Source organism: Manis pentadactyla, chromosome 3, assembly GCF_030020395.1.
Source record: "Manis pentadactyla isolate mManPen7 chromosome 3, mManPen7.hap1, whole genome shotgun sequence".
NCBI lineage: Eukaryota > Metazoa > Chordata > Mammalia > Pholidota > Manidae > Manis > Manis pentadactyla.
Window position 1 is genome coordinate 216472287 of NC_080021.1, and position 13627 is coordinate 216485913.

Below are 13627 nucleotides of genomic sequence, written 5' to 3' on the forward strand. Positions count from 1 at the left end.
CATCCCACCGAGGCCCAGCCCCAGCCCTCCAGGCTTGCCAAGTCCTGCCAGCTGCTTGGCCCACTTGAGTTTTGTGGACAGCCCTCTCCCTGCTAGCATCTGGAGAAACTGAGGCCTTGGGGAGGCCCTGGGCACTTGGACCAAAGCCTGGTGTCCTTTGTTGTGGGTCCGGTGCACCCCCTAATGTGTCCTGCTGGTGTGCTGCCCCCAGACTCCACAGGACAGAGCTCTGTGGCTGACAGGCCTTCTCAAGTTCCCCTGCCCGCCCACCCCCCGCCCGGTCCACAGACACAGCGAGCCCCCTCCCCCCACCCCATTGCGTCAGATGCAGCTGGCAGTTCCTGCGGGCTTGCTTCACTAATCCTACGGATCCAGGGGGACGGGCTCCCAGCTTCCAGGGCTCCAGCCCCAGCCAGAGACCCGCGTGGATGACGGGTGGCGGTCGGGGGGGGGCAATCAGGAGGAGATGGGCACTGGCCACACCACTTCTGCCCCAGGACGAACATCATGAACCTGTTTACATGCAGCTGCAGGGGAACCACAGTCGGGCCTCTGTGGTTCTGTCTCAGCGCCCAGCCACCTGCGCTGAGGCCGTCAGAGTGGAGACCCAGGGTCCATCCATTCTCTGGACCCAGGAGCCCGGGCGGCCCGCTGGCAGCCTTGCGCTGAACTCAGAGATGGGTCCATGGTTTTGGGGGCAAGTGATGAGGCCCGTCCCTTCCAACAGACCTACCTGTGCTGCTGGGGAGGAATTTCAGAAGCCTGTGGGGCAGCGTAGTAGGGGCCTCGAGACCCCCATGTAGGGACCTCTGCCCCCACTTGGCTTGCTTGCCTCATCAAGGGAAAGAGGAAAAGGGGAGAGGGTTTGGTAAGGTCACATGGGAGAGCGAGGCCACAGGCACCCCAGTCAAGCCCTCAGGCCCCTGGGGGCAGAGGCAGGCGTGGTGCCCACAGCCCCAGGACCCACATACGGCTGCCAGCCCTCAGATCGTGGAGTTGCCCCTCCCCACTGGATCTCCCAGAACCCCATCACCCCATCCCACAGGCCGGCTATTCACACAGGCTGTGGGCTTCGAAGGAGTGCCCTTTAGGGAAGGAGGGTCACTGGTCTTGGCTGTGCCCACCATCACGGGCTTCATGCCCATTCAGCCAGCATTTGGTCTGGCCCCTTGCCCCAGTGGTGCCAGGCCTGGCTGGGCGTGGGGCTGGTGCTCTGGTGGGAACAGGTGTCCCGAGGCTGTAGGACACTCCTGAAGGCCCCTCACCCGTCCCCGCAGTCTGCTCAAGGCCAGGCCCTGATGCGCACGCATCTGCGGATCCTTTAACATCACACTCACCAAGAGTTTGTTTGATGACAGATCAGAAAGCTCTTGGCACTTTCTAAACAGCTTGGCACTGCAGGGCTGGCAGCAAAAGCTGCTCCAGCCTGGGGCCACTGGGGAGAAGGGGGCTCCCTGGGACGAGGACTCGGGGTCCTACGGGGGGCCAGCAGGGGAGCTGCCCTCTGAGTCATGTGGGCCATCTTACATGCCTCTCCCCCGACCCTGCTCCAGCCCCACCTGCGCCTGGGCTGCACCCTCACTTGACCACTGGACTCTGATTGCCTGTTTCTTGGCCTTCTCTGCTTCAAGCTTCAGGAGGGCAGGGACTCATCTTGTCCAGCACCCAGGACAGGCGTTGGCCCAGAGTAGATGACCAGCGAGATGTTGCTGAATACGGACCACCAGGTGGGGCTGGAAGAGACTGGCAGGCCACATGGCGAGTCAGTGGCACTCTGGGCCTCTCCTGCTGCCCCCGCCATCTCTGCCTTATTGTTACTGAAGCACAGGCTTTGGTGGGAGGAGAAGGGAGAGCTGAACCCCACGCTCCCCACTTGCCTGTCTTCAGCTGCCCTCAGTGTCCTGTAAGGACAACCTGCACTCCCACAGGGCAGGGGAGGGGCCACTGGGCAGCCCCCAGGCTGACTTCCTGGACCCTCATCAGCTCCCTACAAGTGGGAACTTGGAAAAACAGTCCTGTGCTTGGATTGGAAGGCAAATGCATCAGAGTCCCAGTCTGTTGAGCTGGTGTCCCAGCCCCACCCCGCCTGGCCGCTGACCTTGGGAACCTGCAGTTCTTGTTGGGGAGCAGTATAAGTACGTTGGGCATTGGGAGGATTCAATGAGATAATGTCTGTGAGTGCCTGGTGGAGCTCAGTCTCCCCCATTTGTCCTGTAAGGTCTCCTCCCCCTGGACAGAGGTGGCAGCACCCAGAGTCACCAGCACGGGGCGGCCTCCCCGCTGAGACTACAGTCTCTGGGCTGATGGGGTAACGCCACGGATGGCTTGGGCCCAGCCCCCACCCTCCAAGCCTGCTCCCAGGAGGTCCCCCGGATCCCACAGTCCCTGGAGATTGGTGGTGGGGGCGGTACAAGCCCTGCTGCAGCCCAGAAAATCATGAGATCCTCACTGGCCCCGCCCCACCATTGGTGGTGCAGGTCCTGTGCCACCTCCCTTGGGCAGGCGAATGCGGTGGACCTTTGGCTGCTTCAGGAAGGCAGGAGGCTGGGCACAGCAGCCAAGGGGACTGGGGACCTCCAAGGCCTGGGGGAACACCGGTGGATGGGTGGGGGTGCTCCAGGGAACCGGCCTCTGTCACCCTGGGTGTGAGCCCTGGCAGGCAGCTATGCCCAGCCTGGCCTGGGGGCATGGCAGGATGTGACTGCCCAGCCCACAGCCAGTCTCCTGGCCCTTGGGGGAGGGTGGGATCCCCAGGCACCGTGTAAGTGAGGGAGGGGGCCGGGAGGGTAGGAGGAGGCTGGCCTCAGATCTAACTCAGAAAGATCTGAACATTCCCTCTGATCAAAGGGCCCCAAGGGTGCCGTCTGCCCCTTCTCGGTTCCCTGCAGCACCGGGTGGCAGGACTGGCCAAGCGGAGGGGCTGCCAGGAGCACATGACAGACTCCCGGCCAGAAGAGGGCCGGCACTTGGCCCAGGAGCTGAAGTTCGGGCAGGCCCGGGTCGTCAGGCTTGGGGCACCCCTCATCGGCAGCGCAGATTGGGGCAGTGGAGACAGTGCCGTGTAACCTCACCCGCCCAGAGGGGCTTAGTGTCGGGGTTGGCCTGGCGCACCCGGACGCCAGGGCGGTCAACCACGCGCGCGGGCAGGCAGACGCTGGGGCAGGGGCGGGGCTGGGGGCGGGCGGGGCGGGGCGGGGCGCACCGATCTAGCGGTCCTCCCGGACCGGCCGGACCTTCATCTCGGAGAACTTGAGGGAGTACTGCCAGCCGGTCCAGGACGACCACTCGACGCCGTCGGCGTAGGAGGCGTGTGCACCGCGCAGGTACTGCCCGTTGAGGTTGGACGTGTGGCAGTTGCGGTACCACCAGGCGCCACGGTAGAAGGCGGCGCAGTTGTTCTCCGAGTGGTCACTGTCGCGGTCCTTGGTGGTGAACTTCATGCCGCTATGCTTCAGGAGGGAGTCCCCTGCACAGGCACGCACATTCAGGTGTGTGCCCCCGTCGAGCACAGCTCTGTGTGCACGACGCACCCTTGGGTGTACATGCACACATGTGCAGAATGCCCCCCTATACACACCAATGCACGCAACTGCCCAACACCCCCCTGGCGCCACCTGGGGGCCCCCGTGGCTGTCCCTGCGTCCACGTGGTCGGTTGCTAACCCTCCTCCCAGTTTTCTACCCACTCCTTTCTTGCTTTCTTGCTTTCTTGCTTCTTCCTAAGAGGGGAATCCCAGCCCGGGGAGATTCAGACACCACCCTGCAGAGGCCCCCTGAGGCCAGACTCCAGGTACTGATCTTGGCCGTGGGCTCACTTTGCTCATCTAGGTCCACCCACTTTGCAAAATGGGTGAACAATCCGGGCTGGCTTCACATTGTTGGGATGAGTACCAGGTGGGACTTGAAGGTGGAGTGAGAAGCCTTGATCCTGACCCCAGAGGGCGGCAGCACTTGACCTGGGCCTCCTTTGTGCTCCTAGGTGGGCAGGCCGGTGGGCTGCCCCCTGCCCGTCCTTACCCCCTGGAGTGCCTGCAGCCCTACCTGCAGTGCCTGAGTAGTCCGCCACGGTGAGTGGGTACCCGTCTTCCTCGGGGTCCACGGAGAACAAGCCCACGCCAAAGCTCCCGTAGCGGGCATAGGCCGTGCCGTTGTCAAAGTCCTCCAGGTCCACGTGTAGCTCATAGGCAGCCTGAGTGGTCAGGGCGTGGATCCTCTGGAGCCCTAGAGTAGGGGAGAAGTGGGGGAGTGAGATGCTTGGAAGCTGAGACCCCCAGAGAGAACAGAGGACACTCAAGAGCTAAGCTCGTGTGGGTGGGGACAGAAGGGGACAACCGCCACCAGCCACATGTGCTCTCAGCTCTGGGCAGCTTTTCTCCTACGGGCCTGTGTTTGGCAGGAAACTGAGGACTGACAGTTTTTCATGTTTGGTTTTCTCTGTTCACTTTAAGCCAGGCTTTGCTTTCCAAATGTCTGAGCTGAAAGCTGGTGGAAAGACTGCAGGAGGCAGAAGGAATCTGGGAGATCTTCAGGGCTGGGGGGGTGGCGGCACCCTCATCCTTTCTCACAGCCTGGGCTTCAGCCAGTTGGGATCTGGTGTCACACACACTTCCCTGAACCTGGCCTCTGAGACTTTGCACATGCTGTTCCCTCTGCCTGGGACTCCTTTCCCTACTCTCAGGAAGGCTGTCTGACCTTCTGTAAGGGTTGAGGGCCCTGCCGACCGTGGTGCTCCCCCCATCCGTGTTTGTCATTCTGTCCCAGCTGCCTGGTTCCTCGTTGGTCTTCCTCAGCATAGAAGGTCCACGACAGCACCATGACTGTCCTGTTCATTGCCAATCCCTGCGTCTGAGCTGTTGCCCAGCACACAGTAGGTCCTCAAACAATGATGGCTTAGTGGGTGAGCAGAAGGTGGGGTCCAAGTCTCCTACTGCCTCCGGGGCCTGGTTCGGTATCCCTCACACACACACATGGTCCAGCTTGCTCCCCCCACCCCCTCAGCTCTCCTGGGCCCATCCTGGCGCCGCCCTCACACACATGCACATATACAAATACACGCGCGCACACACACACACACACACACTCTCAAGGTGCTTCCCTGCAAGTCTGATTACCTCTTGATTAAGAGGGCATTTAATTAAATGCCTTACAAGTTATCAGCATCAAGTGACATTTCATCAGCCTCTGCCTCCTGCCTTCCTTGCCTAACGGGTGGGTCCACGTGGGCCTGCTACCCGGTCCTGAGGCTGTGTGGGCCCCCCAGCCACCCAGAGGGAAGGCTGGAAGCTCCGTGCTCCAGGTCCAGGGCGAAGAAGAAGCCACAGCAGACTGCCCAGCGTCTGCCTGCACCCACCCGTCCTCACCAAGGCCCTGGTTTGATAGCATTCGGTCCCACCTCCCAGCCTCTCTCCACTCCTCCCTGGGCCCAAGCTTGCACACCTGTGGAGTGGGCCTCATGGGGCTGCTGGGAGGGGCCAGCAGGGCTTCACAAACCGTAAAGGGCAGTCGGTTAGCAACAGTGACAGCCACCACCTGGATGGCACTTCCAGATGCCAGGCACCGTTCTGAGCACTTCACATGAACTAATGGATCCAGTGGAATCAAAAGAATCCAATTTAATTAAAGAATCTCCGTGCAGCTCTGAGAAGAGAGCCTGGTGCCCGGCACACATTACCCAGGTGTTTGCCCTGCTGTCTCGGTGCACGGAGGCAGGCGCTATTACCATCCTGTTCTACAGGGGAGGAAAGTGAGCCCAGGGAGGTCAAGTAGTTGGCCCAGGTCACACAGTCGGCAAGTAGCAGAGCTGGGACTTGAACCCAGGCAGATTTGCCCAGACTCCTTGCTATTCAGTTCTTGCCCAGGACAAACAATGCCATCCAGGAATAGGGCAAGAGGGAGACCAGCCTAGTGGAGATGCCGAAAGGTTCCTTTCCTCACCACCAAATGCTCACTCATGGCCAGAGTCTCGCATTAGCACACCGTTCCTGCTGCACTCTCCCAGTGCCCATGAGAGGCCCCTGGGCAGGATGCCCTGAGGGAGGGCTGGTGGGGACCCTGGGGCTTCTAGGGTCCCCCCCTCATCTGCACCTCTGCCCATGAGAGCCACCTCCCTCCCAGGCTCGCCTCTGTCTCCCCTCTGCATTTCTCCAGCCCTTGCTGATCTGCCAGGATACTCACACCCCAGCTTCCCTGAGCCCTGGGGAGGTGACCTGAGATCCGACCCCATCATCATCATCCGTCAGAGTTCAAATCAGAGTGTGAGGAAGAGGTTGCTGGGGGATTAAAAAGGAGAAAAAAAACACGTGGACCCCCAAAACCTCATACTGTCACCCAGTGGGCCCCCAGATGGGGTAAAGATCTGAACCTAACACATAACACTAAAAAGGCATTTTTAAACTTAATTTAATATCAGTAATTTAATTTAATGCCTCCATTTTAAAAAGTAGACATTTTTATAAATCTGGGAGAAGAAAGCAGGGCCTAAAAACCCCAAAGGTATAAAGGAAAAGACTGGTAAAGATTGACCACATAAAAAATTTTAATTTCTATTAAATAAGCAATGATATTACCAAAAAAAAAAACTGAAAGACAAAAATTGGTAGTAAATATGCATCATGTGTATATGGCAAATGATCAATAACCTTAATATATAAAGAGCTCCCGTAACTCAATAGGAACAGACAAAACACCGGATAAGAAGGTGACAGGCATGAGTGGGAAAGCAGAGCGAGGGCTGGATTCGAGTTGACATTCTCGTCAGAGAGCCGCGTCTGCCTCGAGCTAATCAAGGCCCCGCTTAAATGCTTCCTCCTGCACCTTCAGTGGCTGCTGATAGATTTCAATTAAGATTCCGCGAGTGGCGGAGGCACCAACGCTGCTCCAAGACGGTGGGCAGTGATGCGGCACAGGGCCCCACTGGCCGCTTTCTCCCTATCTTTATACACCCACCTGGGCGGGGGGGGTGAGGGAAGGGTCTCCCCACCTAGAAGCTTCTCTCCCAACCTCCCACTTCCATCACTCAGTGGAGGGCCTGGCTTAAAGCTTGGCTGGGTGTCAGGCGTGAATCCCGCTCATGCTTAACACACACACACACACACACACACACATGCACACACTAGCTTGTGACTTGTGTCATTTGTGCCCAGTGACCACCCTTTGTGAGCCTCGGTGTCCTCAACCATAGAAGGAGAGGATGGCAGCAATGTTACCCTCCTGGGGTGGCCGTAAGTTGTCCCTGTCAAAGTGTGTAAAGTGGGCTGGCCCCACACAAGTGCTCAGTAAGTGGGGACCATGGTCATGAAGTCCACATTGGGGTGTCTAGCTTCTCCTGAAACTGGTGCTGGCCTGGTACCAGGGACACAGCAGAGGTCAGGGCGGAGAGGGTCCCACCCTCACAGATCCTGGGTCAGAGGCAGATCAACATTAACCAAATGACAGTGTAAGTTACAACCCAGGTGCCTCTGTGCATTCAGGGGGGCAGGCAGGCACCTGGACCCCACTTCTGTCCCAGCCCTCCCCTTCTCCCGGTGTTTCTGTAGAAAGTCCTTACAGACTGGGGTCCCCCTGACCCTCACTTGGAGCCCAGACCCCAGTGCTCAGCCCTCCGGTCGGTGCCACCAACTGCCACCATTTCTCTCACCTCCCTTGCCTCCTGCCCGGCCGCTTCCAGCCTGGCTGGGGAATGTTCCAGATATCCGTGCCTGGGGAAGCTGGTGCGGGGACACCCTGAGGGGTCACCCAAATGCTGGAGCATGTCATTCCAAAGCGGTGTGTTTAATTGAATATATGTTAAGATGTAAATGGGGGTGACGGCTCACAGGCGCCAGGGGTTTCTTTCTGGGGTGGGGAGCCTGCTCTGGGACTGGATAGTGCTGGTAGCTGCACAACCGTGAACGTATTAACAGCCACTAAATCTGCCCTATAAAACAGTGGATTCAATCTCAAAAAAAACCCCAGACCCTAAAAACTCACCTCAAGCCACAGCTCTCCCCCATGTACATACAGGACCTCAGACCTGTGGCTTTTATGGACGTCATTCTTTAGAAATTATGTAAGATAATTCAAAATTTAAAACACTGAGAGAATTTTAAGATAAATAGTAAGTAAATAATAGTAATGATGATAATAATACGAATATAAGCTTTTTGAGCCCTACCTTGGCTGCAGGTGTGGACCGCGGGCCAGCTGTAGGGAATATGCAGCCGCACCAGGAGCCGGTGGGCGCGCCATATCAGGCGCCACGCCGGGAGCGTGGACTGGCTGCTCTTAGGGGAGTTGTGCCCTTGGAGTCCAGAGCACAGCATCGGGCATTGCTGACCCCCAAGGATGGGGTAGTTTGGGGGTTGCCCTGGCCTTCCCAGTACCTAGACCTGCCCCTGCCCCACAGCTCATTTGACCCAGGACAGCACCTGGGCCCCGGGGCGTCCAGCAGGAAGAGCCTGCATCTCCAGGGGACCTGCTTACAGTGGCCGCGGGTCCTTTGTATCCTGCTCACGGACCTCATCCCCCGAATGCACCGCTCACCTTCCAGGCAGCACCTGTGAGCTGACTCAGGGGCACCAAGGCCAGGGGGACTGGATGGCCATCCCTCTGGGGACAGCGGCTCTCTGAGTCTGGTTGGTCCAGGGAGAGAGCGGGCTGCCGCAGGGGACGCCAGGGGCTCTCACCTAACCAGTGCTCCCCCGTGAGCTTGCCGAAGCCGTCCCGGTACGCCTCCCAGCCGCGGAAGAAGTTCACAGAGCCGTCCTCCCGGCGCTGGAACACCTGCGGAGAGAGGTGAGGGTGGGGAGCTGGCGCTGACCCCCAGAACCCCCAGCCCCTGGGTCTGTCCCCTGCCTCCCGTTTCCCTCAGTGGCTGCAGGCCAGGAGCCTGTGGCCCGAGGTGGGACCGGCCGAGTGCCCCCAGGGCTCTGAAACGTCCCTTCAGAAAGGGTTCATGATGGACCCGGGCGGGCTGGACACACCGCTGCTGCCTCTCTGTGGGACCCTGGACTGGTCCCACCGTGGCTTGGGCCTCAGTTTCCCCACTGGTCAAATAAGAGGGATGGGCCTGGGTCCTGATATCTTTTCTCAGGTCAAAACAAAACTGAACAAAAACACCTTCTCCAGTTTTGAAACACCAAGACCACACCCGGCCCAGGCTCAGCCTCCAGGGCTCCGGCACCCCCACCAGGGTAGGGCAGGGGATGGGGGGCAGGGGGCCTTAGGAAACCAGAGCCCCAGCCGCTTCTCAGGGGAGGCCCAGGAGCCCACAGCTGGCTGGGTGGGACTCGGCACGGTGACAGCCTAGGGGCCTCTGTTCTTCCTTTTAATTCTTGAGTTGGGAGCCAGAATCCCATCGGTTAAATTGCTTTGAAATAAGTACCCTGCTGGTCCAGGCCAGAGCTGCCTTGAGTGTTTACGAGACCTGCTGACGGCCCTGCTCGGCCGCCCCTCCCCGCACCCTTTTTGTCTAACAGGCCTTTTCCTTGCGCATTTGCCGAGGCAGCAGCCCCACGCTGCCATCTGTGCCCGAGACCGAGGCGTCAGAGACCTGGCCACGGCGCCAGCGGGCTGCCGGTTTCATTACTAAGCAGCCTGATTTCAGTCACCCGGAGCTGCCCAGGTGTGCGTGGACCCAGTCTGCCTGCGAGCAGAGCAGCAGCTGCTCTGCGTCGGTCCCTGGGGAACCGTCTGTCACGGCGGGCGCTCTGGCGTCAGGGAGCGGGAGGGAGATGACACCTCTGTTTTTTGCTCCACTACCTCAGACCCGGCCTGGCCCAGAGACGGGTTAGTCCTCAGAAGGGACTGGCAGGAAATTCAGTCAGGCTGAGTGGGAGCTGGGCCGTGGTGGAGGATGGCACTGACGGCAGACCGGGGGCCCTGAGCACACGCCCTCTGAAAGCCTGATGCCGCTGCCCGGAAGGCTTCCACAGCAGAAGCCCGTTTCTGCCGGAGGAGGGGAGCTGGAGGGGCTGGAGGAGGGGACGGGGTGCCTGGCCTGGGCTCGGGTTCTGGCTATGCCACTTGTCATGCTGGCCTGTGACTCCACCCTCTGGGCCTCAGTCTCCCCATCTAAAATAGGGAAAATAGGGATCATAAGGGCAACCTCCCCGCCCCCCATCCCAACCCACAGGCTGTGGCAGCCAACCGAGAGCAAGCTCAGGGCTGGCACACAGTGGGTGCACACAAGCTGGGGGAGGACAGCGTCAGGCGCGGGCCCAGCTCTCCCCCAGCCAGGCCACACGCTGCTCTTCCTTCCAGACCGACGGCTCCTCCCTGAGCCCCAGGGCCCACCCCAAGCCTTCTTTGTTCATTCACATGTTCCATGGAGTACCTCCACCAGGTGCTGGCTGGGGAAACTGAGTCAGGGCCCTTGGGGCAGAGGAACACAGGAGGGGCCTGGGCTCAGGGACCCCCATCAGGTGGGAAGCAGGACAGATCTGAGGGGCGGGGAGAGAATGAGTTATGCCCAGCAAAGCTGGCCTCAGGAGGGACTCCAGGGTGGCCCTCGAGGAAGGCGGGGTTCTGGGCCCTTACCCACCATGGGCCTGGGAAAGTCATCTCTCCCCTCTGGGCCTCACTCTCCTCCCCATGGACAAGGCCTGCTTCCCAGGGCCTCAGCGAGGGATAGATGGCAGAGCAGCTGGCATTATTATTATTGCCATCAGTGTTATTATTTTTACTGGTTCTACTATCATGAAGTAGAAAGCGGGCTGCCAGGCTTCCAGGCACGGGCAGGGCATGAACCATGGAAACTGAGATGGGCAGGCAGAGTGCCCAAGGCTGGCTGGCGTTGAGAGCCAAGCCCAGCAAATGCTCAGGGGTGAAGCATCCTTGCTAAGCGCCTGCATTATTTGCCAAATCTTTACCCCAACTCCAGGATCCTAAGTTCTGTGTCCCCTGGTCCCCCTCCTTGTAACCGAACACAGAAGTTTGGACATAGGTCAGAGGTCAGGTGGCTGTGAGCAGTGGAGTGGGCAGCCTGACCCACATCTCATGCCCGCAGCCTGAGGCCTGGCAGGACACGTGAAGGCCAGTATTTTACCTCCCATGTCCACATTCTGAGTTGCTGCTGACCAGGGCATCCCAAACCTGGGTGTGCCTCCTTGTCTCCTGAGCAGGCCTCTGATGCCAAGAGCTGACCTCAAGCCCCCAGCCCTCGGCCCCCTTCCCCACTGCCCTCCAGGGATAGCTCACTCTGCCCAGGAAGGCACGCTGTAGTCAACTGGGTGTGGCAGACGTTCCCAATGAGGTGATTTGAATCCACACCAGCTTAGAAGCCTCAGTAATTATTTGCAACATGGGCATTTTAACTAGGGTGGTAATGAATCATGACCCACCCCTGGAAGGGCCAAGACGCAGCCATGATGTGGCTTTGCGGAAGTAGCCATTAGCCTTTTTGACCAGGACCCAGGGGAATGCAGTTTATATTGTATACACACAGGTGTTCACATCTGAAACAAAAGCTTCCTGAAATGACGCTTGTCCTTATTAAGATGGATGTGCTCTAAAATTTTCTATCTTGTCTACTGTATTCCACACTATTTGATTTAAAAAACAATGTCAATCACAACCCATTAGGTTGATTTTGCCACCTCCCCACAGATCACGACCTGCAATTTGAGAAACGCTGCTCTGGACGGTGCTGGCCTTTGCCGCGGTTTATTCTTATTGCTTGGTTCAGACACCGAGCGGTCAAGCGTGCTGGGCACTGCCTGGGATCTGATTCAAAATGCCCTCAAGCTGATTACAGAGCAGCCTGGCCAGCAAGTTCCAAGTGTGAGTGAGGCCACAGACCAACGCTGTTTCTCCCAGGTTCCCAGGAGTACGTCAGAGGCCCAGGGTGAACGGCAGCTGTGGCTTCAGGTTTCTGGAAACCAGCTGGACTTCAGGGACACCGGATGGCAGGATGTCACCAAGCAGAAGGCCTTCAATTACAGAGCAAGGCTCAGCCAGACAGGAAGATACGAAGGGAAGCCAGCAGTGGATGGATGCGCCCACTTCCCCTCCTTTCACCCGGCTCATAGAACACAAATCCCACTTGGGCAAAACAGGGAAAAAAGGTAAGGAAACAAAATAATTTGGGGGCTAAAATATTTATCAGTCCTGCTTGGGGCAGCTCCCTTGGGTTCCAGATGCAGAGTGATTGGTGTAAAAAGCCTCCTGCCCCGTGGCCTCTCGGGCAGGACCCCAGTTGGGGGACACACAGCGCGTGTTTTCTTGGTGCGGATTCTCAAAAGCCAGCTGCCTGGCGCCAGGCACATCTTCCAAGTGCTGCGCAGGGAGGCTCTGCCAGGGGAGCGCGGGGCCCACATGGTCCTGCAGATGGTGCCTCCGTTTCAAAGGAAGAAGCAAGAGCACGTGGGGAGGCGGCAGGAGGGGGAGAGCAGCAGGGCGGCTGACTGTCCCGTGTCTGCCAGACAGGCTCCAGGCCGTCCCCACAGGGGACCCTCCCTCAGGCGGGCCCTGTCTACCTGCTCCTTGTCTGCCATAGTGCCAGGAGTCTGGGGTCCTCATCCTGAGCCCCTGAGCCTGGCTCTGTGGTCCCCCAGCACTGGTCCGGGCCTTCAAGAGCAGCAAGCCTCCTCCCACAGCCTGGGAGGGAAGGGTTCACATCCCATTTGACAGGAAAAGACTAAGGTTTGGAGAGGTGGGGTGATTGCAGAGTGGGGGTGTGTCAAGGCTGGGGTGCTAGGACCCACTGAGGACAAAAGGGGGACACTGATTGCACACAAAGACTGAGGGTGGCCAAGGGGCGCCCCATGGCTGAGCGGGTGGACAGTGCCTCCCCGCACCTGTGAGCCCACTTGGCCCTCATCATAGCTGGACCAGGCCAGCCCCAGCAAGTGGCCTGCACCCAGAAGACCCAAGTTCTATCTGGACTCCAGCCGGCAGGCTGGGTGACCATTTGAGTGTTGGCTTCTCTCCTGCAAAACGAAAGGGCTGCCTCACCAGGCCCCGTGGGGTATGCCTGGTTCCCTGTGGTGACTCTGGCCCCCACAGAGCTCACAGCCCCAGGAGAGGTAGCCGCACAACCAGCAGTCCTGGGGCAGAGCAGCTCCCAACCTGGCACGTGCCTTCCAGCTTCATGCCTGTTTCCTCCTCTGTACAACAGGGATTATAACAGCCCCTGCCCACGAGGATTTGGTGACAGGTGAATGTACTGGCTGATACCCAGCATTCCACAACGGTGACACCTGTGGTTACATTTGCTTTGAGCTCAGAGGAGGAGGAGCCATCTGCTGGGTGGCTGGGAGGGTGGTCAGGGAGAGCTTCCTGGAGGAGATGCTCAGCTGAACTGCACTGGGCAGGGTCTTGGTAGGTTGTCAGAGGAGATGAGGCCCGAGAGCTGGGTGGGTCCAAATCCTGTGAGATGGGGTGGGTGTCTGTCACCTCAGAAGGCTCCCCAGGAGGCAGCTTCTGGGATTTTTCCTAGACTGATGAAGGTGCAGCAGAAACCACTTACAGGCAGCACAGTGCGGGTTGTGCAGCCGCGGCGTGCACCAGCCTCCCAGGCCTCCCGAGCAGGCAATTCTGGGAGGAGGGTGCAGGGCTGGGGCAGAGCCAATTCTTGTTCCTGAAGAACAGAGAGCTCAGATGTGCCACGCAGCCCTTCAAAGGCGGCCCCTGGGGAGGCCCTGCGGCTTTCA

General features: G+C 59.1%; 1 protein-coding gene across 1 annotated transcript in view; it reads right to left on the reverse strand.

Annotated features, from left to right (window-relative positions):
- Positions 1-474: 474 nt before the first annotated feature.
- Positions 475-13627, reverse strand: part of FIBCD1 (fibrinogen C domain containing 1) — a 32956-nt gene continuing 19803 nt past the window's right edge. Inside the window, exons 6-8 of the mRNA XM_057499139.1 lie at positions 8663-8759; positions 4041-4220; positions 475-3466 (exon numbers count right to left, since the gene is read on the reverse strand). Of these exons, the coding sequence (XP_057355122.1) occupies positions 3207-3466; positions 4041-4220; positions 8663-8759 (537 nt within the window). The 3' untranslated portion in view covers positions 475-3206. The remainder of the gene's footprint in view (positions 3467-4040; positions 4221-8662; positions 8760-13627) is intronic.